This window comes from Diadema antillarum, unplaced genomic scaffold (assembly GCF_040938485.1).
Source record: "Diadema antillarum isolate AM-2024a unplaced genomic scaffold, OU_Dant_1.0 scf00000010, whole genome shotgun sequence".
NCBI classification, from domain to species: Eukaryota; Metazoa; Echinodermata; class Echinoidea; order Diadematoida; family Diadematidae; genus Diadema; species Diadema antillarum.
In genome coordinates, this window is record NW_027270899.1 from 1,051,729 (window position 1) to 1,078,640 (window position 26,912).

The following is a 26,912-nucleotide window of genomic DNA, read 5'->3' on the forward strand; positions in this document are numbered from 1 at the left end:
CCTATTCCCATATTGGTTGCAAGTATGCTTCTTCCAGTTCTAAACACCTGAAGGAAGTTATCTAATCTCCTAACAATTTGTAGCTTCTTTCCAACCATAGGCAGCATTGCCATAAGTACTTAAAGGAGAATTTGACACAATACTAAAATAAAGACAATCTTTTTTTTCCATCAACAGTTTTAAAACACAACCGATAATGATTTAGATTATTAACCCTATTCTATGTGGGCCACTTGAGACCAAGTTTTTACAGGGGGGTCAACTTGCCTTGATGGATGTCAAGTACAAGATTATATGATTACACAATAGAAAGCTATTGATTTTCTATTTTTTGTTAATTAATTATGCAAATTTATTCATGAAATCATATTTGCACCTGTAACTCCATTAAAAATGCAGAAGGATTGCTCATTTTTTGTTGAAGAATTCATCAAGACACATCAAACAATTTTCGTGCAAAAAAAATCTTTTGATTTTTATCGTTTTATTAATTTCTTATGTATCTTATTACTTTTGCCACTCTTTCAAGTTTATCTACACTGAAATTAATTAATTTCAATGATTAAAAGTTGAAATAATCTAATTCATTATATCATTTAAACAAGAAAACATAATTTGCATTGGATTTACACACAATATCACAAATATGAGCTGTTTCTAGGCTGACATGCATGTACAAAACATTACTTAACTTCAGAACAGTGTACCCGGATGTCACAAATTTGGTCTCATAATATGCAGTAAACTTCAAAGAAAAAAGTAATGGTGCTGAAAAATCTTTGCGTGTTGCGGAATCATCGTGTGAAATGTAGGGCGGTGGTCAATTTGACCTCTCCCCCAGTTAAGAAAGGGTTAATCTGGGAAGAGGAAATTCTAGAATTCTAGAAAATGAAAAACAACAGCAACAGCAACAAAGAAAATACAAACATGGTGGCAACAACACAAATATTACAACAAAAATGCACCCCTAATACAAATGATTCATTTCTTTGAATGAAATCAAATATATAAGTATAATCAGAGCAAGAACCAGACAGCTTGCCAATTAAAGCCACTGTTTACCTTCTGTAGGTGAAAAAAAAAACCCCAACAACAACAACCAAGCTTTAGTGCTTCAAAATAATTCTTAAATGTGAGTTCGGGATAGAAACAAGCAATGAAAAAATGTTATAATCAATGCTAAGTACTGTTGCATATACAAAATGTGAAGAGTAATTTTATTACAACTGTTTCCAGAAGAAACCGTCTATGGTCATGGTTAAATGGGAAGATTAGTGTTATCTCCTTAAATTTGCAGTTTTACTGTGAAATTATCACACAATAGGATGTTTTGTCATACAACTGAACTATACATATGCATCAAATTTGATAATTCAAACATTTGTAATCACTGCTCCCAATCATAAACAGTGGCTTTAGAGCTAATTGAAAGGGAAGTGTTACATACAAGTTTAACATACTCTATAAGATGGACTGTACTCAAAGTGGCATGATTTTAATGCAAAGACAATAGAACATCATGAAATTATCTTAACATTAGGAAAATAAAATCTTTCTCCACACTTCATGCCAGTTATCAAGTATGCCTTAGTGAGGAGAAAGAGACACAGAGAGAGAGCAGCATTTGCTGGGATACATAGTGTTTAATCAACTTTCTTCTACACATCCACAGGTACTTCTTGAGTGATTTTGGTACTGTCAATCATCTGAACAGCTCAGTTTATGGGAATATTCTACTAAAGCTTTTGATTGTAATATCTGAAAGGCACTTGAAAATAGAGCAAATAGCTGTGATGTTGTGTCAGTTTACAGCCCCTTGTTGTAAATAAGCATCTTCTCACTGCACAGTGCTTGGATCTCAGGTTCAAGTCTTGAGGTAGCAATCTGAAGATAAAACAATAACAGTCCACAATTGGAAGTCTTGCCTTTCTTATACTAACAGGCAAGGTTTGGAGAAGAAAAGATCTTAGTTAAACAAGATATAAACTCAAGATTGAAGAGAATAATACACAACAAGAGATGACTTCACTATTGTGATACATCAACAAATGACACACGAGCCATAATAAAAGCTAGAGTGGGATTATGAAAGCTGTACTATGGAGTAAGGAGCCATTTCATTAATTTAGCTCACTAACCCTCCCCCCCCCCAAAAAAAAAAAAATAATAATAATAATAAAAAAAATAAAAGGGAAAGTAAAACACATGACTGTGATATCATTCAGAATCATTGAATAGTATCATATGCAATTATGTAGCAGATATCTCCTAGACCAACGAGCTGCAACTGTTAACCCCCCCCCCCCCCCCAAACATTAACAACAAAATGAAAAGTACATATCACAGCATGTATAATGGGCCATGGAATGTTTTTCGGGGAAAGGGGTGGTGGTGGTGAAGGTCAATGATACCAAATGAACATTTTTACATGTGCCACATGTTTTACTGTATTTTTTTCTACTATTTTTTGTCAAATTACTTGAACATCTATTCAATTACTTATTTCCATTTTCAACAGAAACATGAATATTTTACAAAAATTGAATACATAAATTTCATCACAATGCATAATAAAATAGAATATTGCAAGTATATGGAAATGCTGGAAATGGGGTGGGGGAGAGAATGCTAAAAAGCAGTGCTTGAATGCAGGGAATAATTTTCCTGGTATCGCATCGCAATTTGCTATGCATTTTTACACCACTGCTATACAAACTTGTAACTTTTGTGCAGCAGTTTTCTTCCATAGAAGTGTACAGGATACCACTTGAAATATTGTTTATCAGCTGAAATTGCTAATCAAATATGAGGTGGAAAATCATTCCCTGGAATGCATTCCCCCCACGCGATATAAAATAAATCACATGATTGATATACTGTTATACACACACATGTACATAAGACACGGAATTATAAAAGAAACTAAGATATGGAAACCTAACTAACCCGAATATGCCCACAAAAACCTTCAAAACCAAGATTCTGTCAATGGCATCTGTAAATCACTGCCAAAGTTCTAATATGAATAACACATGATTTCAGAATGCACCTTCCCAAAGACTGAGCATACATGTAACTTACATGTTTCTATGTTATCAAATATGAAAGAATAAAGCTAATCTTTTTGTCTCACGAAGCGAGGTAATCATGAAAAAATGAATAGACGTTTCCGCCGCGAAATCTGCTGGCCTTCATCTGGCAAAGTAGACAGAGCACTGCAGTGCATGCTTATTAATAGTGCTGGTGAAGGGTACGCCATTGTTCCGCTTCCCTGGAGCATAAGCTGCGTTATTATTGGACGATGCCGTAATGGTCAATCAATCACTGATGTTCCTGCCAGCGGGGGTAGCTAGTTTAGTTATTGTTCTTCGTTACATGTTAAGGTTGTGGCTTGAAGAGGTACCAGGAGATGCGGACATTGTAGCTAGGAAACAATATGTTAACAAAGCCAATGTAAACAATCGTACGATGCGAGCGTATAACTGAACTCTGTACGTGATACAATGCGAGCGTACAACTGAACTCAGCCTGTACAGGGGCTGAGTGGGCTGCCTTCTTGTCCCCATCGGCTGCAGTTGGGGAGAGTATGGTGGCGGATGACAGGTTACCATTCATCCGGAATGTCAATTTTGCTGTCCCTGTTAATGTTGTTAGGGTGCAAACATATCTGAATCTCTTCTTTTACATATCATGCATACCAATGTTTGTCTTGTGCTCTGCACCTGACCTCATCACAAGTCGGTGGGTGCTCTGAGCTTGTCGAGCTTGTCGCAAGCCCAGCACAGGATCTTGTAAACTACACCGTCACGTCTACTGGGGAGGGCAGGGTCTTTTGGGTGAACAAGCTGGTTGTGAATAATAGTACCGGATTTAAAGACAACGCATATGCTGTGTTTGTCTAGATGCTGCCGGAGCTGGCGTGAGATGCTATCGACAAACGAAAGTACAATGTACTATGATAGACTTGTGCGCAGTCTCCTCAGTAGTAATTGTCTTCCCCTTGGACACTTGGTTTAATAACAAAGGAACACGGATATCCGTTACAAACAAGAGCGGATGCACCATGTTTCTTTTCGGTGGCTGCCCATCGCGGCTTTGTTGCACTCGCATTGTCGCACCGTATGATTGTTTACCCCGGCTTTGTTAACATATTGTTTCCTAGCTACAACGTTTGCATCTCCTGGTACTTCCTCCCGCCACAACCTTAACCCGTTGAGGTACGTGTCTATGGGAAATATGTGTTGTAGCAAATTCAGCCCGTCCTCAACCGGTTAACTTGTGATAAAGAACAATAACTAGCATTCCCTGCCGTGGGAATATCAGTGATTGGCTGACCATCGTCTGATAATAGCGCAGCTTACACTCCAGCGAAGCAGAACAAGGGCGCACCTTCACCAGCACTATATTAAAATTGGCATGCACTGCAGCGTTCCGTCGACTTTGCCAGACGAAAGCCAGCAGATTTTATGGCCGTAACATCGTATTCATTTCCATGATTACCTCACTTCTTGAGACAAAATCATTAGCTTTATTCTTTCAGTTACTGTACCACGATGATGATCATCTTCCGCACTACTTATTAAACATGGTTAACAAAAGACAAAGCACTGATAGACAGATGATGTCCTCAACAGATTCTTAGTTTGGAAGGTTTGTTGTGGGCATATCCAAGTAATCCGAAGAAAAATAGTAGAAAAATAATTAGACAGATGGCACATATTTAGATATTTTTTGGGCACATTAGTGATGATCAGGCTATTGTAAATCAATACAATTCAACATGGATTTACATTGCATAGGTCCTCTAACAAGCATTCAGTCTGAATATATAAATGAATTTTGCTAAAAGCTTCATTATGATGCCTTTCGCTATTTGTCTGCTGTCACCAACTTCTTTCTCAGCCCATCCTTGCGGCAGAGAAGAAAGTACCATTTAAATATCCACGTCATTGTCACCTATGGGATCATCCAAGGTTTTGCCGGGGGCCGTCCACATTGCTGTAGACATAAAACCTATGGAAACCCTCTATCATGCCAGTCTCTGTATGGGGATAATATACAAACTTACCTGGCCAGTCTGAGGGAAGAGGCTGATAGCAAGAGGCAGAGCAAAGGCAAAGGCAGCAGTGGCCACAGTGGCTTGGACAGGAAGGTTCAGACGAGGGTACCGCTTGAGGAGAACAGTCCTGGTGGAAGAGGTAGTTCACATAATATTCCTCATACCATAAAAGTTAAATTCTACTACAATTACAAGCCATGTTCAGAATTAATATCAAATCACAATTGCATGCAAATCATACATTAAAGTTTATCTATATTTTTGGGGTGGATTTTCTCTTTAATATGAAATTGAAAATTGCATTCAATTACTGCCTGCCTAATAGTATCTGCTTTCCAGGAGGCTACCCTTCCTGTTAATAGAAGGTTGGAACTTCTTGTAGGTTTCGGGGTGATGTCAACATTAAAGTGTGATTTTTAAGTTTCATTTTCTTGTTTCTGGTGTCAATAAAAATGCTACACTGTTGAATGCACTATCACCTACTGCAGGGCTCCACACTAACTTTTTTGTTTGGTGGCCCGATGGGGCCACCAAAATCCTCAATTTCAAATTTTTGGTGGCCCGAGAGAGAAAATTTGGTGGCCCGAAAAAAACAATAACAAACATTAAAAGTCCTTTTTTTTCAAATGAGTCAAATATTTAAGTTTTATCATAGTAAGAATTGGAAGTTGGACATATCTACTTATAAATAAACCTCAACAAACTCCCAACACTCACTCTCAGGCACTCATTCAGTCATTTTCATCCATTCTTCAGACAAATTTAACTGCTAATTTCTGGCGCAAAAAGCTACAATTTATTGATATACTTTTCAAAAAAAAATTGGTGGCCCGAGGCAGGCCACCAAATTTGTCTTTTTTGAAATTTGGTGGCCCGACTTTCATTTTTGGTGGCCCCGGGCCACTGGGCCACTGTTAGTGTCGAGCCCTGCCTACTGTCACAGCATACCCCATCCCAGTTTAGCTCAGGAAGAGCTGCTTTGGGATTACCTTGTCAAGGTCAAGGTTGACTGCAGCACATACAGTGTATAATATGTATTTGTATATAAGCCTATAGAGAGCACTAGTGATGAATATGCATGAATTTAACATCACACAACATAAGGCAGGTCTAGGGGTCCAGTGCAACTTCAAACATACATATACATCTACATGTGTATATAAAGATGCCTTTATAAGAAGAAATTTAAAAGTTACAAAACTAACTCAATCATTTAATTCTTTCATATCATGTGTTTAAAAGTTGACTTAATCTCAGGTACATGCAGAAATCTAGCAGTGCACATCTCAAGTCAGACTTGGTAGAAGCACAATAGCGTGGGTACCTACTTGTTCTCTATGAATGTCATGATGACTGGGGGTATGAGCAAAATAGGTGCTGCCAGGACAGCACGGGACACGGCTGTTTCCTGTAGAGCCTGAAAGGAAAACATTGACAGCTTGTCAATGTTTGTTCATGGTGCTTCAGAGAGACTGGCATGGCCTCACAAAAATATAGGAAAAAATTTAATGAGCAAACCAAAAACAGCAAAATAATCACAAAATATGTCTCAGAAATCAAATTTCCCATCAAACATATTTGACCTGCCGCAACAAAAGGATCCGAAAGTCACTGATGGCTGAGCCAAGAAAATCAAGTTGAAGTCAAATCATCAAAATCCGTCAAATTTCAGTTTTTGGCATAGTTTTGTAGTCTTATGTTTCCTCTGTCATCTGCTAAAATTTTGAAGCTAAATGATCAAAGGAAAAGCAAGAAATTAGCATTTTTTGGGGGCCATGCTTTTCCGACTTTCAACGGAACAGAAACATGTCCGACGACTTGGATTTAGCGCTGCTGACAGACTCCACCCCTAGCAATGAGGGAGTTATCTTATTGGTCAGTGTGTGGCATCCTGGTTACTGATTGGCCATGCATAGACTGCTGGTGCTAAGCTTGAATGAACATCGTGGAGGTTACTAGGAGCATACCTTCTATTGTCAAGAAGTGAAAACTATCTTACCTCCCCTTGATCACGATTGCGTCGGAAGGAAACTTTGAAGGCGGTTTTCTCGAAACGCTGATTTCCTAGACCACTGGACATACTCTCATAAAATCATGGATATCTCCACAGCTGAGTACTTTTTTATGAGTCGTGGTATATATGAAACTAGAAGCACTCGCAATCGAGCACATGTATCCCACGAACCCGTCTCCCATACTCCATCTGGATTACTTTTTAGGCCAGAATTTTGTATGATATGGCAACTGCTGCAGGATACAATAAAATCCAAATAGGTGTAGGTGTATAGATTTGACTATGATACATTTACATACCTAATTTGAAAAAAATCAGTCAAGAAACAAGACAGCGTCGCACACACAAGCAGACCCTGTAAAATTTATCTTTTCATGTATAAAGACGGAACAAGCGAGGGCGCCACCACCAAAAACAATATGGGCATCTTCATTTCACTATAATGCACCTTTTTGCCAAATTTGAAGAAAATCTTATAAGAAATGTGGCTGATAGAGCACACACAAGAAGTGAGCATTGGCATCCAAAGTCGGAACACTGAGGGCGCCATCACCAAAAACTGTTGTGTCCGTCATGTAGAATGATCACCCATACTCCTCCCTAGCAAGTCTGAATAAAATCTGTTGGGTAACAATCAAGTTACTGCATGAATAAGCACTTTTGCAAATTTTGACCTTTGACCCTGTAAAAGGTGGAACAGTGAGGGCAGCATTATCAATAGGTATAGATGTATAGATTTGACTATGATATATTTACATACCATATTTGAAAAAATTGGTTAAGAAACAAGGCCAACGTCACACACACAAGCAGACCCTTTAAAAGTTACCTTTTCATGTATAAAGACGGAACAAGTGAGGGCGCCATCACCAAAAACAATAGGCATCTTCGTCTTGCCATATACACTTTCATGCCAAATTTGAAGATGATCGAAGAAGAGCTGCAGCCAGTAGAGCGTCACAAGCAGACCCTATTGGATTTACCTTTTCATGTATAAAGCGGAACAAGCGAGGGCACCATCACCAAATACCATAGGAATCTTTGTCTTATCATAATACACCTTCATGCCAAATTTGAAGATGATCGAAGAAAAATTGCAGCCAGTAGAGCGCTCACAAGCAGACCCTATTGAATTTACCTTTTCATGTGTAAAGACGGAACAAGTGAGGGTGCCACCACCAAAAACAATAGGCGTCTTCGTCTTACCATAATACACCTTGATCATGCCAAATTTGAAGATGATCGAAGAAGAACTGCAGCCAGTAGAGCACTCACAAGCAAACCCTATTGGATTTACCTTTTCATGTATAAAGACGGAACAAGCGAGGGCGCCATCACCAAAAACAATAGGCGTCTTCGTCTTACCATAATACACCTTCATGCCAAATTTGAAGATGATCGAAGAAGAACTGCAGCCAGTAGAGCGCTCACAAGCAGACCCTATTGAATTTACCTTTTCATGTATAAAGACGGAACAAGCGAGGGCGCAATCACCAAATACCATAGAAATCTTTGTCTTATCATAATACACCTTCATGCCAAATTTGAAGATGATCGAGGAAGAACTGCAGCCAGTAGAGCGCTCATAAGCAGACCCTATTGAATTTACCTTTTCATGTATAAAGACGGAACAAGCGAGGGCGCCATCACCAAAAACAATAGGCGTCTTTGTCTAACCATAATACACCTTCGTGCCAAATTTGAAGATGATCGGAAAAGAAACGCAGCTGGTAGAGCGCTCACAAGGAAATCTCTGTGGCGGCGGCGGCGGCGGGGGCGGACGCAGCGCGACGAGGCCAAATCCATAGTATCCTCCGAACTCTGTTCGGGGGATACAATTAATGCAAAAGAGTAAGGGAATAATGTCATGCCATTTTCAGAAAATCGACCTCCCACGACTTTCGGATCCTTTTGTTGTAGCAGGTCACATATATTCACTGAATATACATTCAAACCTGTCAAAGCAACCACTTAAGGGATATGAAAAGAGTGGCTTTTACAGACATGTGGCCGCTAAAGACAGACTGTCTCACACTTGTGTTTATTGCCTACATGTACATGTATTGTAGCTCTATACATCTGTAAGTACTTGCGAACATGTATGTGTATATGTCTGCACATGATCCACTCATTGAACAATGCTGGTATTGACTGAGTTGTTGCACAAGCTTGTCACGAGTGCATTGATATGACTGAATGGCGGGTGAATGTAGTGGTGGTAATCACTGAACTGTTAGCCATGAATGATAGGCATGGCTTGCAAGAGTAAAAAAAAAAAAAAAAAAAAAAAAATGGCATGGTTGTGGTTCTATGTGGGACTGTGGCCACTACAGACAAATTAAAATCTCTCAAGGGAAACAAACTCTGTGGCCACTGGCCACATTAGACTAGTGGCCACTATGCACAGGGTCTTTTATATGGTTTTTCTCTCAGGGGGATTGTTCAGTTGCCAGATTTGACTGTACATGGGTGCTTTTATCAGCTCACTTCTGGTGCATAATTAAGGTTTACAAAAAACTTTTAGGGAATTTTGGGAAGTTGATATTGAACATAAAGCTGTTTTGATTATGGGGTTAGAAACACGTTATCTGAAACACTGAAAAAAGCCCAAGTATAGTGTATGTGTGATAAATCTTTTATGGTTTCAGTCATCTCAGACTTTCTTACTAAGACATCAGATTAGAAGAGGGATGTACCTTAGGACGTTTTGACAACTGCACACATATTTTTGCCTTTCACCAAGCAAATTGAGTGATTTCCCACTTTCTAACAATATACACTGCATACAGTATGTTATGACATACTGTGTCATTTCTGGACAGGAGAGCATTCCACAGCAATATAAACCTTGATGCACATCCTACTGGAATACATAGGAGCACAGATTGAAAATATGGGATTTTCATCAAGCTCCAATACTGTACACTAAATGGATGATAAAGACCAGGTAGCGTAGGAATTTATGGGTGGATGGATTTATTCGCTGCCCATCTGGGTACACTCGAAAACCACAAATAGCACTAGTACCGTAAGTGTATATTTGCATTAAAGTGTAGGCTAATCGGCGACAGTGTACTCTAGTCCAGATTCTTTGGATACTATAGTGATAAAAGCTGTACACAATTTGTTACATGGATTCTCAATCCAGCCTAGCCTTCCCTCTCCATGGTATCCCCACACTACGAGATCTTCCTTCAAATGGAGAGACAATGCAAACACCAAGCAATATATGGTGCTCATCAGGAAAGATTCATTGACATTTTGACCTTTGACCTTGTCAAATTCCCCAATATTCAAATTTGACTGGCATCTTTAGGTGATGTACCTGTGGTGTGAATTTGGTTGTCATCGCTCAATGCTGTGGAGAGTTCTTGAGAGTACACCACGATACTTTGTGCAGTGCTTATCGGGTAAAGTTCATTGACCATTTGATTTTTGACCTTATGGAAATTCACCAATATTCAAAGTTGACTGGCATCTTTAGGTGATGTACCTGTGGTGTGAATTTGGTTGTCATCGCTCAATGCTGTGGAGAGTTCTTGAGAGCACACCACGATACTTTGTGCAGTGCTTAGTTCATTGACCATTTGATTTTTGACCTCATATGAATTCATCAATTTTCAAAGTTGACTGGCATCTTGAGGTGATGTACCTGTGGTGTTAATTCGGTGGTCATAGCTCAAAGCTGTTGATTAGAGAGAATACATCAAAGTGTTAAAAACGATGATGATGATGACGATGATAGAAAAGTGATGCCTATGTCTTGCTTCCGCTATTCGGGTGAGACAAAAAGGATTGTCCTTACTTCATAGAGACAGTTGATATGCTTGGATATCTTATACATTGTATATCAAAAGGCCTTCTCTGCCCACTACCATACCTTTTTTGCTGCTACTTTTGACGTTCCAACAACCTCATTTTCGTGATTCAGGACCTCGATGCCTGTTTGCAACTCACTGAACCTCATCAATGTCACATTACACACTCCAGCAGTAGCTAGGGCACAAATAGAAGCCAGATAGATATGATATTAATTTCAGGGCAAGAGGTGTTAACAATACATGAATGTAATACATCACTTGTAAACACTTTCACACTTAAACAACAAGAGTATGCATAAATTGTAGTCCTTATTATTTACTATCACATTCATTATCACAGAACTTTGTCACAAGAAACTGAATGTTAATTTCAGTGTCTGAATGATTTAATTCAGTTTGATTCTTAATTACTGAGTATACCATGATAAAATCACACATGAATAATGAGTTGCATGCTTGTTCAAACATTTTAATTCAAATCAGATCAGATGTCAAAGTTATCACCGAAGGTCACCTTTCTGTTCTGTTAAAATTGTATTTTTAATAGATAACTACATATTGAAACCTTACGGTAGTGACCAAATATAACATGTAAAGGGATACATAAAACATGACGAGGAAGGCAAAAGTTTTATATTTTTTTTTATCAATATCTTCTTTTTTTTTTAATGTATGAGCTGTGACCTGTGAAGCACATGTGTTACTATCAAACATATCACAACAGATCTCATGTACACATTAGTCAGGCTAAGTAGCCATGATAATCTTTTCAGGGTGTCTATGTTGCGACATGGAAGGCAGTGCAGAATACTGGCCCTTCATGACTAGTCACTACTGTATTAACAAGATATGACTGTGTGTTGTTGCTGCTCAGGACTGGATACAAGTTGGTTTGTTGTAAATCGGTTGGTAGTATAGGTGCATGGCTCAGATCAAGGGACCAAAAATGTTACATTTGAACTAAAAATTTGAAACTAACATACAGACTTCAGTTACACTATTTTTGTAATCTCCAAACATTGCAAAATATTCACTGTAAGTGCTAGAGTATGAAACGTTATTTCTGGCAATCAGCGAGCCATGTTTGGTGGTCAGAAAGTGTAACGTACATAACTCGGTGTCCTCTTTATGCTTTTATGTTGTTTTTAAATTCACTTTTGCAAATTATACTTCAGTGTGTGGTGAAACTTACCCCAAAAAGAAACAAAACCAGTTAAAAAATTAAGATTTTTCGAATGAACAGTGGAGGTATTTCCTGAAATATATATGGACTCAGAGTTATGTACGTAACACTTAACCCGTTGAGGACGAGTCCCGAGTATACTCGGGCAAGCGCCTATGGGAAATGCATGTTGTAGCAAAATCAAACCGTCCTCAACGGGTTAACATTCTACCATACAAACTTTCTTGTCATTTCTTAATTTGATCCAAAAATTATACAGTTGAACCTCTCTTATCCGGCCTCCCTTTATCCGGATCTCTCTATTATCTGGACGCAATCTCCCCGTGATTTAAAAAAAATAATAATTACGAGAGGAAAGGGGGATTCCCAACTCCTTGAGAAATCCTACACAAACACACATGAATTACACATTACTTCCAACATGATTAACATACATTACATCAAATTTTCTTCCAAATTGCTACCTTCAGACATTTTAACATCCCCAAACATCCCCAAATCATTGCAAGAAGATGGACAGATTATGCGCTCGAGTCCTCTCATATCGCATTGCCACATATAGGTCCATACACAGCAGTCGATATGACTAGATAGACATGCATTGTTTCGAGTCATTGGCTGAGCAACGATTGATATTTAACACTCACAAATTGTTCGCACACAGTACACACACAAAGAGAGAGAGGGAGACCATCTAACAATGGCGACCTACACTGTACAGTCGACTTTGCCGAGCCGTGATGATCGAATTTTGAAGCGTAGTTGCGTCGACTCGTACTGTTTATTTTCAAGATCTACTTGATACATTTCTTAATAATTATTCAGGTAAATCATCCCCAGAAAATAAAAAGAAAATGATTTCATTCTTGCAAACACGAACCTCTATTTTGGGGTCTGTTACTGAGTGTAGCAATGAAAAGGTTGCAGTATACACATTACTACATGTGGTACTACAATGGGCTACATCAGTACATGTGTATGTATATGTACATGTATAAAGCATTGAGTCTCCCATATCCGGCCAAATCCCTTATCCGGATGAGCCCCGGTCCCGACTTGTCCGGATACGAGAGGTTCAACTGTAATATCATCCTGTTCAGTGAAGCAGTATACAGCAATGCTGGCACAGAGGGTGATATTTTCTATGAAAACTTCTGAACCAGCTATCAATATTAAACAAAAAACGTTGTCCATAACAAATGTTGCGGACATAACTCGGTGTACTATGTTATGGTCTATCTCTTAATGTACTTCACTTCTGCCAAATACACCCAATCATATCATGAGTGTTATCTATCATTTATGACATGAACACTTTTAAACGAATTGTAGATGCTTGTAGAGTCTAAATTTTACCATGTGACAGGTACATAACTAGGACACCGGTGTCCATGTTATGTACTGTACGAGCTGAAATTTTCACAGTGGTGTTATTTTCGTGAATTTCATGAATCGCCTTTGAATCGCGAAAATAACAACGCGCGAATAACTAAGTTCAGTTAGAGCCTCGCAACCGCGAAATTAACAACACGTGAAAATGTTCTCCAAGTAGCAATTCGCGAAAATTTCAGCTCGTACAGTACGTTACATCATATTGGGTCAATTGCTAAGATTGGAGTCTGCTTCTCACCAATTTACTCATGTGTAAGTTTTATGATATAAAAACTTGTTTAGATGCAGAAACTACTTCATAATGTGTAATTTTCATAGTGAATTGAAAGGTGTGTTCCGTACATAACCTGTCACGTAAATAACTCGGTGTCCACTTTCAAGACCAATTTTGAAGGACACAATAGGTTTAAAATTCATAATTTAGGTTATAAGTGGTTTGCACTTAGGCATTAGCTGCCTGGTATTTGCCTTTTGTAAGAAAATATGATTATGTTGATATAGTAATATACAATTGTTATGTACATACCCCTGGACACCAAAAAAATTAGTATATCAATTAACTGTAAAAATATAGAAAAGTACACTTAATGTTGCAGTGAATTCAATTTGAAGTAAAGATACAATATACATTAACATATGAATGGGAATATCATAAAGAATATGTACTGTTTTCCACAAGTTTTTTCACTTAACAACTTCAAAGAATTGGTGGACACCAAAAGTTATGTATGTGACATACAAATTGCCTCAAGGCCGTTGGAAATTCAAAAGTGATGTAAAAAATCAACAGCATGAGAATTCTGTAATTTGATACTTAATTTTTATTGAAAGTTTGAAATCAGTTCATATTTCAAAATGTAAAAGTAAAAATTAAGGTGTCAACAAAATCTATAGAACTGCATGTAACACAAAAAATCATGAAAAATGGGCATTTTTTTAACCATAAAAATGCTGTAAAATACCTAAATTCGGAGCAATGAACCTGAAACCTTGTCTGGAGCTACTATAATATATGCCTGCAAAAGTGAAAATGTTACTTCATGTCCTGGTCACATTGCATTAGTTTAATTTAGAATTTTCAGAAGCACACTTTTGCACATTGTGCAGTGTACCCTTGATCTGAGCCATGCACATAGAGTATGAATACAGTACATCTATTGACTTCTGGAGTGTATGAACAATTATTGACTATACTGAATGTCCAACAACCCATGCACTTCAAAGGGTAAGAAAACAATTTACAGAAATCTCCTTGCTCTCAAAAGCCCTCTTCCACTTTCTAAACTTCTCATTCTATCCCTCCATCATCTCACACATCAGAACTTCATCATTGGCGTACAATCCCTCTCTTGCACTCTCTGTGACCACAGCAACCACTATTGCAAACACACATGGTGACAACACAGAATTTTGATTGCAAAATAAGTTCATAAGGATGGTTGATGAATATAGAACTAGAAATGTCACTATGGCGACTGGTATGCCTCCGACATAATGCATGATGCTCCTAATAGGTCTAAAGTACATGTGAACAATGTGTGATTACAGTTTCACAAAATTTGCAAAACATTAAAATGACATGTTTGTCACAAATGTGTTGAATGTTTACCTTCCTTGACCTAGGTTTAATTGCATGAATAGGAGGGCATGTATTTGGGGATTTAAGGACTCTAACTTGACTTTGACCCTCTCATAAGTTTTTGCATTGAGTAATTTTCAAGGTATGGAGAAAAAGTGCAATTTCTGTATTGAATAGTAAATTGTTAACCATTTTCATGTGGCCCTTGACCCTAAAATTCATAAGAGACTCACTGTCAGGCAGAACATGCATAAATATGTACTAAGTTTTAAGATAGCTTGAACCACTTCCAAGATACAAGTGTGTATGGAGGAAGAAGTAAGTTCAGAACTTTCACTAGATCTTTGACCTTTTGACCTTCCCAGATAATCTATATTGGGTTATACATGCATACACCAAGTTTAAACTAGATATATCGCTACGGCGACTGATATGCCTCCGCCATAATGCATGGTTCTCCTAATAGGTCTATAGTACAATGTCTTGACAATGTGTGATGACAGTTTCACACAATAGGTAAAATATTAAAATGACAGGTTTGCCACAAATGTGCTGAATGTTCACTTTCCTAGAACTAGGTTCAATTGGACGAATGATTAAAATGTCAGAGTGCAGGTATTTGGGGAACTGATGATTTTTACTTGACTTTTGACCCTTTTATAAGTTTATGCATTGAGTAATTTTCAAGGTATTGAGAAAAAGTATAATTTCAGTATCATATGGGAAAATAGCATTATCTAAACCTGGCCTTTGACCTTTGACCTCACAGTTCCAAAGAGAATCACTGTTAGGTTGAACATGCATAAATATGTAAGTTTCATGATGATACCTTGAGTTACTTTTGAGATATGGAGGAAAAAGTGCAATTCAACACTTTTGCTTGACCTTTGACCTTTTGACCTTTGACCTTTTGGCAAGAAACTTTCCACAGAATATATATCGGGTAATACATGCATACATCAAGTTAAAAAAAAACAAACTTCAGGCATTGCATAAATATAAGGAAAGTAGTGATATTTTGAGGAGTTGACCTTGACCTTTGACCCCCTGACCTTTGAACCATGACCCCCAACTTCCCTAGATAATCACTGCCCATTGGAACAAGCATATATACTAAGTTCCATGAAGATACCTTGAGCCATTTGCGAGATATGGCGAAAAACATGAATTTTCAAACTTTTTTTTCACAAAATAACCTGTGACCTTTGACCTTTGACCCTAAAATCCAAATAAAGTATTATCCCCCCAGGATATACCCTCATACCAAGTTTGATGTAAAACCACCACACAGTTTTTTGAGATATTGACAAAAACAAAATGGGACGGACGTACGTACGGACAGACGGACGACCCGAAAACATAATGCCTCCGGCCACTTCGTTGGCGGAGGCATAAAAAAGAATAATCCTGCTGGCATTGCATAAATATGAGGGAAACAGTAAAATTTTGAAGTGTTGCCCTTGACCTCTGACCTTTGACCCCATGAACCCCAAATTCCCTAGATAATCACTGCCAGTCAGTACATGCATATATACTATGTTCCATGATGATACCTTGAACAATTTCCCCGACGGAGAAAAAAGTGAAATTTTAACATTTTTACTTCACCTTTTGACCTCTGACCTTTGACCTCATGACCCCAAACTTTCACCAAAGAATCTTAATTGGGTAACGCATGTATACACTAAGTTTCAAGAAAATATTGTCAGGCATTGCAGAGATATGGGGGAAATAGTGAAATTTTAAGCATTTGACCTTGACCTTTTGACCTTTGACCTTGAGTATGTGCACCCAAAAGTTGATAGACACAACTTCACCCCCTAATATACATACATGCCAAGTTTCATTAAGATACCTCAAAAGGTTTTTAGTTACGCTGTCCACAAAATTCATTACAGATGGACAGAAGGACGGACGGAAGGACGGACGGAAGGACAGACGGACGGAAGGACAACCCGAAAACATAATGCCTCCGGCACCACTTCGTGGCGGAGGCATAAAAAGAGTTCTCTAAACACGTCCAATACTTGTATTTACCTGTGACAGTTTTGACCACGGGCTGACATCTTTCTCAAACGATGGCTGATCGGGAACTGACAATTTGGTGCCAATTAGCAATCACCCAGGTGTGACATCCAAGTGATAGCGCCGTCATAAACGTCAGACAGTTGGTATGCCCCTCCCCATCTCAATTCATGTTGTGGGGGGTTCTCTTTATCCAGATGGCCTCTTTGATGTGTCTGTTTAGGTCCTGGCTCTCTCTTGCTACTAACCGTGACCCCTCCCAGTTGATGATGTGATTTGAGATGTAATTGGTGCCAAATCATCATTTGCCGATTAGCCATCGTTTGAGAAAGATGAGAGCCCATCGTCAAAACTGCCAGAGGTAAATACAACTATTGGATGTGTTCAGAGAACTCTTTATCTATAGATTTTTTATGTTTGCCAACTTTCAGTCAAACTCCTCTGACAGCTCTGCTCCAACTCTAAATCTCATGTCTTTGCCCTTGCATTCTTCTCCCCTCCCGCACACCCTGACAGAGTTCCATCCTCATATATAGCAGCCCCTATCTCTCCACTCACAATTTGCATTTTCACAATTATTTCTAAGGAACTAGCTGCATTTCCTGTTTTCACTTCCCTTATTATCTCCACTTCTTCTTCGCAACTAAACCCTTTCCACTGGCCACTTCACCATAGATGCTTTCATCCCCTCACCTCATCATTCTCCTCATCCATATTTCTCTCTATATGCTCTCTCTACACACTTCTTCTCCCTTTCTTGCCAAAATTCAGCTTTCCATCACTCATAAAACCTAAAAACTCTGTTTCAAGGTTCTCATCCAACTTGCCTAACACCTTCTCAGTTTCTTTCCTCATAGATTTCACAACCATCTTCTTTGCATTACTCTCAGTTTGCTCAGTCCTATTATTGCATAAAGCTTTCTGCCCCTCTTTCTTCCATGCTATTGCATCCATCACCTCCTCATTCCACCACCACCTCCCTCTCCTCAATCTATCCTGTCTTTCTTCTTCTCATGCACTTCATCACATGCCTTTCATACCCCTTCCTTACACAATTTCCACAAATCTGGTACATTGATGCTTACTATAGCTGCTGTATCTCTCCTCAAAACTTTACTCTTGTGTCTTTTTCCTTCAGTTTTCACATCTTTCTCCCCTCAATGGAATCCATTTCCCATGTCAAAGAACCGTGTCCCTTCAAAGGCTCGTTCTTCCAATTTACAGACCACACCCACAAATCTCGGTCATCATTTCTTTCTCAAAGGTTAACACTATGTAACCTCTATTGCTCTGTCACTCCATCTCCTGTACCACCTTCTCATAGATTTTTTCTTCCTTCAGCAAAACTCCCAACAACTCCTATTCCTTTGCTAAGCTATTCCCTGACCACCACAATTTGTACCTTTCCCCTCGGTCCCCACAAATCTTACCCCCTGGCCTCTTCACCTAACCTCTTGTACTCAGCACATATCCACCCATCTCTTCCTCACATGCCTCTGTTTAGCAGCTGATACACATAATAATGCAAACAATTGGAGATTTGTATACCCAAGTGCACTGAGTATTCAATTAATAAAAATATAAAATAAACTCAATTAGATATGTTCATGTATAATGGTCCAGGATAGAATGAATGCTGTAGCATTATTATAACACAACTTATGCACTCTTAACCCATTGAGGATGGCCTGATTTTGCTACAACACGCATTTCCCATAGACACTTGCTGGAGTATACTCAGGACTTGTCCTCAGCAGGTTAAAGGTATCAAATTGATGATACTTGTGTGCATTTAAACAGCATTGTAAGGCCTGCTGTTAATATGAAGAAAATCAAAATGTCCTCTATACATGTATCTAGAATTCTTCTATGAGAAATAAATATTTAAAAAAATTGAAACCACAATGGAGGATGATTGAAAGTTTAATAACTAGGAGGTACACTTATCAGAGAGAGAGAGAGAGAGAGAGTTTGTGAGAGACATACCTACTGCAGGAAATGGCACAAATCTCTGGATAATCATCCTGGTTGCTGAGCTGAAGGTGGTTGCACGCTTGATGAGGACATTCAGACCTACCTTTGAAGGATATTTTGAAAGCAATACAGAGTAAGGGCAGCGCACAAAATGTGCTACACATTTCTGCAAAAATGGTTAACTTTGTAACATTTCCAAAAGAATGGAAAACACAATTAAATACACAATTTACCATCAAAATTTAATATGATCTATCTCTGTCGCACAGAAATGAAGAAAAATGCAAGTACGGTAAAGCCATCTTTTCTCTCATAGCCTTGCACAGTATCATCTTGAAGAAATTGGAGAAGAGAATGATGCATAAGTAAATGCACAAATGTCAATATACAATTTGTTTATTTTCCCCTCTTTATCCACTCCGTGTTGAAGTACAATATAATTAGCCAAGATCAACTTCTAAGACAGCCATTTATGACAGCAAATTAGGGTTTTAAAATGACACAACATGAACGTAGGCTGGCAAAAATCCTGCAAATATTGAAGAACACTGGCTGGAAAGCTTATCAAAGTAAGATTCATACTAGGTCCATGCTTTCAATATGTGTTTTAACATGAGTATGATAAAACCTCCCACTGTATAGAGTCAACCTTGCATTCCAAAAGTTCGCTAATTTCAAAACAAAATAAGGTTCGTAATTCATAAGGTTCATCAGTACAGGCCTTTTTTTTTTCAATTTTGATCAACAAACCTTTTTCATTTTCAGATTTACGAACCTTCAGTGCAACAAACCTCATAGGCCCAAATTCACGAAGGTGGTACAAATGAAACCATGGTTTAAACCATGGAGCACCAATTGTCGCACAGAATATTTCGTTACGAAATTGGTCATTTCGTCGACAAAATGACCGTTTCGTTAATGAAATTATCATTTTGTGGACGAAATGTTCATTTAGTTACAAAATGTTGTCATTTCATTACAAAATAATCATTTCATCGACGAAATTACTGATTTCGTAACGAAATATTCCATGCGACACTTGGCGCTCCATGGTTTTTGTCCATGGTTTAAACCATGGTTTCATTTGTACCACCCTCGTGAATTCGGGCCATATAGTTTCAAATTACTGGGCCTTTAGAATAACACCACAGATGTTTGGATTAGCGAGCCCTTTTCATTTTCGGACTTCCGGTAACAAACATCTAGTTACACAAAATTTGTGTGTTTCTGAATAACAAATCTTTTGAGGAACAAACCACATTCAATTTTCACATCAATGAACCTTTAGAATAATGAATCTGATTTCATTCTTGGATAAACAAACCTTCTGAATAACAAAGTTTTATTTTCAGATTAAAGAACCTTGAGAATAATAAACCTTATTTAATTTTTGGATTAATGAACCTTCAGAGTAATGAACCTCTGGAATAATGCTACAAATGTTCAAATTAATGAACTCCATATAATTTTTGGATTAACTAACCTTCAGATTAATTAACATCACCCCTAACAATCCATCCCATTCAATATCTATATGGAGATAAATGTTAGGGTGGTTGATTGTGATTAATATCAACACCTCCACAGGTGCACATGCAGGCACAAAAAACCCAGTGCACACGGTAGGACTATCACAGTCACATACGAGAGAAGCACTCTGATGCATGCTGAAAATCGCCCGATTTCCCACTATAGAAGCCTTTTGTTAAGTCATCAACTTCAAGCTGCGTAGTACGCCTCGCCCTAGCAGAAACTAGAGCACGCACTTTAGTGCGCATATGAAAACCTAAAAACTGCGCAGCTTGAACTCCCAAGTTCATTGATCCTACCTGCCAAAATATAAAAAATCCTTCACAAAATCCATATAAATTTCCAGATCACTACCAAAATTTAATATGTTTCTTGTGTCATTCACAACCTTTCCAGCAAAACCAATAGTAATGAAAACATAACCTTCTCCCACGGCAGAGGTAATTAGAACACAGTGGTTTAAAGCAAAGAGAGTGAATATTCGCTTTTCCAATGCATTGCTTGGCCCCCGACAAGATCATGTTATCATGGCATTAAAAGGCCTTAAGAGTGCAGTGTGCATAATGTGTACATGTAGGCCTTATGTACTGTAGGCATGGGCTATTTTTCTCACATTCATTATATTGCATTGGACATAAGAGTGTTTTGATCTCGAAGCATTTAGGATCAGGTGTGAGAGGATTTCTGACACTGTCTTTGCAACCAACATGTGTTCAATCCTATTTTTTTTTCTGTCTGGAATTAGTTCAGCAAAGCTGGAACTTTGCTTTAAGTACTGTGCAGGGAAAAACAATAAGTTAAATGTAGGTTGGAACTGCGGATTTCCCTTCACGCTAAGGGCGGATGTCCACTTGGGCGCGAACAAGCCCCGGAAGGGTTGCGGAAGCAAATTTTGTCATTTCGGCATCCTGTCCGCGACAGACGCGGAATAACTTTGTGAATTATCTTGTCCTGGGACATTCCTAGGACTGTCCGCGGACTGTCCGCGGACTGACTGCGGACATTCCTAGGAATCACTCTGGAAGAGCGCGAAATACCTCGGAATATGCTAATCGTAGCCGGGCAGCGCGGAAACATCTAGGATTACACCAGGAATGAACGCGGACAATCAGGATGCCTTCCGGACAACACAAGTTAGGCATGCGGACAAACTGCGAACAATACCAGGAAAATGGCAAGGTATGAATTTGGCGCCGACTTTGACTTTTCCTCATTTGACTGCTAGCCGTCATTGATACTCCTTGTTGTGCTTCCGCAGTAGCTGCTGATATTATGTTGATATGATTGGTCAATATTATTTTATAAATGTGACCACCAAAAGTCGAAGAATAGGATTGTCTGCATGTCGGCTGGCGACTCATTTTTTTTTTATTATTTGTTTCATCTGGGAGAACAATCTTTTTTCTGCCTACAGTCACATGGATGATATTCGCAAACTTTTTGAACCATATGTATATATATATATATATATATATATATATATTCATATATATATATTATACATAAAAATGTAAGTATATATACACATATATGTATATATATACATATATATATATATACATATATATATATATATATATATATATATATATATATAAATGTTGATAAGGTAGTCCACGTGTTGGCAAGATAAAGAGATAAGTAACAAAACTGCAACAAAGTTCATGCTGTATTCACCAACGGTTTATTTCTTCACAAGAAATAAACCGTTTGTGAATACAGCATGAACTTTGTTGCAGTTTTGTTACTTATATATATATACCCTACCTTTATTCCTTTTTTTTTAGACCTGTGCTTTATCCATCGTACTGTGTGAAGTATATACATGTTTTGTCTGATACTTCTGCAGAGCATGCCAAAATGATCCTAATCATTAAATTTGTTTTTCTTTCTCTCATTTTTACCCTTGTGCATCTCTAACTCTCTCTTAGTTTGGTCACTTTCGAACATTTTGCAATGATTCAAGTCCGAGAAGTTTTTTTTTTCATGCTTAGAGCTTACTAGCCTATTGTCAATGAAGTGTAAGAATGGGGAAATATTTTTAACCTACTTTAATTTACTTCTTTTTTTGGGGGGGGGGGGGTTCAGCTGGGCTGTCAAATTGGACAATCGAGTTTATTTGCAACTAAAACAAAAAGAGAAGATAAAATTATTAGGTAGTAACAACTACGAAAATCATTCAGGTAAAGAATATTTCTGAAATGATTTGTGATGCTTAATGTGTACTTAAATATATACACTCAGCAAACAAAAAAACAAAAAAACAAAAGAAAGACAGAAATTAAACACTTTTTCGAGTTCATAATTTATTGCTTTTTCTCTCATTTCACTTGAATTTTAAATTGACAGAAAATTCTTCATTTTCCTCCATCATCTTTAGCTTTCATTGTTATTTTGGGCTTCAAAGATATTACATTGTAATGAGACCACAGGTTTATCTTTGCAATTGAATTCATGCTTTTTAGTGTGATGAATTTGTCTTTTGTTCTAATATGTTGTATCATTAGAAAGCATTTACGTATGAATAACAACTTGTTCATGTTTATATAATACATTAACATTTAGCCAAAAATTCATGCTTTTTTTTTCTGAGTGTACCTACTTTTGTGATTTTTCAGCTGGGCTGTCACATGGGACAACCTAGTTTGTTTGCAAATAAAATGCGAAAACAACATAAAGGAAAATGTACCATATAAATAATAGGAACCAGGAAAGTCACTCAAATGAAAAATAATTTCTGAAAAGATCAAATCAACATAAACTTACTAGGAAGTTAGGGGCTGATTTCACTTCTTTCTGGTTGCTTTTGGCACAGTCTCTACTACCTTCTTCTTTGCCTTCTGGGACCGGAAATTCCTTAGATTTACCTGTTCTTCATCACTAGACGAAAGATGTGCCTAATTGGGATATTTGCATGGGGGCCTCGCCTCCCTTCTTGCTCATTTTGAGTTTCATTGGCATGACGCTCGCGGAAAGTGTCGACATTTTAGTGTCTGGATCAAAAAATTTCCGCATCGGTTCCGGACACTTGCATATATAGATCTGCATCGGCTCCGCGCTGTCCTAAAACATTCCTGGTGTCTTCCGCTTTCATTCGCGAAGCTTCCCCATACCGCGGGATTCTTTCCGGAGCGTGTGCGGAAGGAGCGGAAAGGTTCCGGACAAGCGGGACATCCTCAGGACATCGTCAGGACAAGTCGCCGAAGGTGTCAGGAAGTTCATTTCCACGTCCAAATTTTGGTCTCGATCAAAATTTGGACGCGGAAATTTTTCTCTCTCCCGAAGGTGCGGAAACGCCCGGACATGTTTAGGACAGTGAGCGGACACGTTCAGGAACGAGCGGACAGGTTGCCGAAGGAGTGCGGAACACCAAATTTGCATTCCGGGTCTTGTCCGCGTCTTGTCCGCGCCCTAGTGGACGCCTGGTCTAACCAAACTTCAAGTAAGATATTTCAACTAACATGTTGTTTTCAGAAGAGGAAATGCATTTCATTGGGAAAATAACAAATGTAATTCTGCCTTCCAGGTAAGTGATATTCAGCTAACTATAGATGTCAAGGTATGCGAGGTTGACTGTATATAAATACTTCACACATTGTTCTAAGGTAAGCCTTATGCTGTGTCTTGCTTTTACTTTTAGTGCTCATTTTATCCATTTTTACATTAACAACATACCAAACAAGCCAAAAATGCAATATGGACTGAATATAGAAGCAAAACTCATGAATTATAAGGCAAAATGCATTGTTTCATGTTTAACCTAAAGAAAGCAATTTTTTTATGTCTACTTACTGCAATAGAGCAGGCACTGCCAACAGCTCCACAATACCCTAGGATAAAGCTGGACATAGGAGTTTCCTGTTAACAGAAAATGAAAAATGGAAAACTAAAAATACGAACAAAAACAAAATGACTGTATTTCATGGGTCTTACACAGGAAAGAATGCAAAGTTCAAACTCTCAAATGTATCATGCATTTAATGACAATTGGAAACAGTCTTGTCATCAACAGACAATGTTACTGTCTAATTCTAAAATATCCTTTCTTTCAAATAACAAATGCTTTAAAAGAACCACAAATTAAGCCATACACCATGCAGACATACAATATGAGTTGCTACCATGATTATTTGTTTCTTTATAGGGCTTCATGGATAATTTTCAACATTATTCCTACATCTAGGATTTAAAAGACTTGGGTAGGTGTGAAGATATACACTGTATCTCTTATTTGTTGTAATTGATAAACTGAACCATACAAAAGGATATAATCCAACCCACATAGTTTCACTATTTCCTATAATTCATCTTGTTGATACTTGCATATTCAATTTCACTTCATCTTTCATCATGGGGATCAAATCTTTACCACATAAATATGACTGCTTATATTAGCATAATGAATTTTTATCTACACACATTAAATGTTCAAACTACAAGCACACTGCATCATCTTACTTGAATAAGCATAAAGAACCCAGCAAATTTCTATTTTAAATGGAAATTTTGAATTGTAATCAACTGCATAATACATTATGAGCATTTCCTCAAACTATTTTATCTTCATTCATCACGTAGCATTTCTCATCATGACAACATGTAATCAAAGAGGACACAACAGGTGGTATCTTTCCATTTGATATGGGTAAAAATTATTTATTAATGCTATCAAATTATAAACAGGGCCACCAGAAAACTTAATATCATAAGTATGAATGTAAGTTTAGGTTAAAGACATCATGGAAACATGAAAGAAATTCTTACCTTTGAAGCATTTCTGTTGGCATAGTTGACACCTGCATTGTGGCTCTGATTTATCCACTACGTAAACAAAACATGAAATACATAATGTAATATCAAACTCAATAGACAAGCAAAATAATTATGTTCACTTACAAGATATTATTTACAGCTTTCATATTCTACTAGAGCGTTGAATAACTGAATCTGGTTTTTAAATGTACAAATTTCATTTGAAATGACAGACGCGAAACACAAAATGTTGTATATTAGGAATACTTATGCCAGGTGGGATCCGCTTGGAATCCACAAAATCATCAAAATGATGATGCTAATCTTACTGACAGCACAGTACTAAACATTTACCGGTAATATTAATAAAGCAATTTGACTGTTAGCACAACTGACTGGGATGCTTTATCCATTAACTCCAGTCCACCAATAGTACAGCACGTAATGTATGTACTATATATGAGCATAATCCTTTGCCTAGAGGAAATACCTCACTCATAGGCCAGCGGATTGAGGCTGAATTTGGGGGTCAACTGGCAACTATCGTATAACAAACAAATTTTGTAATTTTTTTGAAAGTATATGTCTTAACAAACTTACCAGTAAAATTTACCCAGAAGTTCTGCTTTGGAACATGCCCAAATGACGTCATCAACATGGCCACCCCCCAAACCAGAAAAATGAATGGGAATTTTAGGATATCTCAAGTGTTCATTATGCAACTGACATTAATCATGAGATAAGTTGCTAGTGTATGTATATCTTATTTCCTGCCTTTCTTCAAGCAAAGTTGGGCCCATTTGTGACCTCTTTTTCAAAAAATCTCAGCCCAAAATAGGTCATTTCTATGGCAACTTTACGCTGAAAACAATGTTTTTCTCAAACAAAAAATGCAACATCTTCTCAACGATAAACACCATTTTAAATTTATATAAGTATGTAAATTTAATTGACTGGAGTTGAGACCTAACCTGTGAGAGACCATAGCTACCATGGTTACACTCAAACTTGCCTGTAGCCATTATAACACAGCTGTCTAGAAATCACAATTTTCATTATTAGTGGTGTATTATGTATATTCCATCTCAGTAGCTGGATTTTTTGTTGTTTTTTGTTTTGCATTTGGCACAATCATAAGACAAGCTGACATTTCGTTCAAGGCAATTAGGCATAGAACATAGATTAAGTCAATTTCTCATAAAATGAGACCCTCTTCCACCTCCACCCCCACTCCCAATAAAAATGGTTAGTTCATGGCTGTTCCTTTCTTGCAGTCCTGTAGGGTGTTTCACCAAACTTTTCATTGGTTTCAGTCTCGCTATCTCACTTTTCTGATTGGTATGTTTCAGTCACGAGGACTTGCTAAGTGAAACTGATAACACTAAAGGGCTTTTTACACTTGTAAATTTTTGCTTAGCCCCGGACCAACGGTGGGGCTAAGGGGGGGCCTTAGCCCCACCGTTGGTACGGGACTATCCTTAGCCCACTTTCTGTTTACACTCGTTTTTGCCAAAGTGGGCTAGCCCCACCGATAGTACGGTACTATCTGGCCCTGCAAAATAGCAGGGGTTAGCACCGCAATT

At 37.9% G+C, this 26,912-nt stretch overlaps 1 protein-coding gene across 1 annotated transcript in view; it reads right to left on the reverse strand.

Moving 5' to 3' along the window:
• Positions 1–523: 523 nt before the first annotated feature.
• The window catches only part of LOC139719980 (sideroflexin-5-like), a 51,869-nt gene continuing 25,480 nt past the window's right edge, over positions 524–26,912 (reverse strand). The window contains exons 6-12 of the mRNA XM_071631360.1: positions 25,342–25,398; positions 24,370–24,435; positions 19,060–19,150; positions 10,954–11,069; positions 6,388–6,476; positions 5,069–5,186; positions 524–1,884 (exon numbers count right to left, since the gene is read on the reverse strand). Of these exons, the coding sequence (XP_071487461.1) occupies positions 1,807–1,884; positions 5,069–5,186; positions 6,388–6,476; positions 10,954–11,069; positions 19,060–19,150; positions 24,370–24,435; positions 25,342–25,398 (615 nt within the window). The 3' untranslated portion in view covers positions 524–1,806. The remainder of the gene's footprint in view (positions 1,885–5,068; positions 5,187–6,387; positions 6,477–10,953; positions 11,070–19,059; positions 19,151–24,369; positions 24,436–25,341; positions 25,399–26,912) is intronic.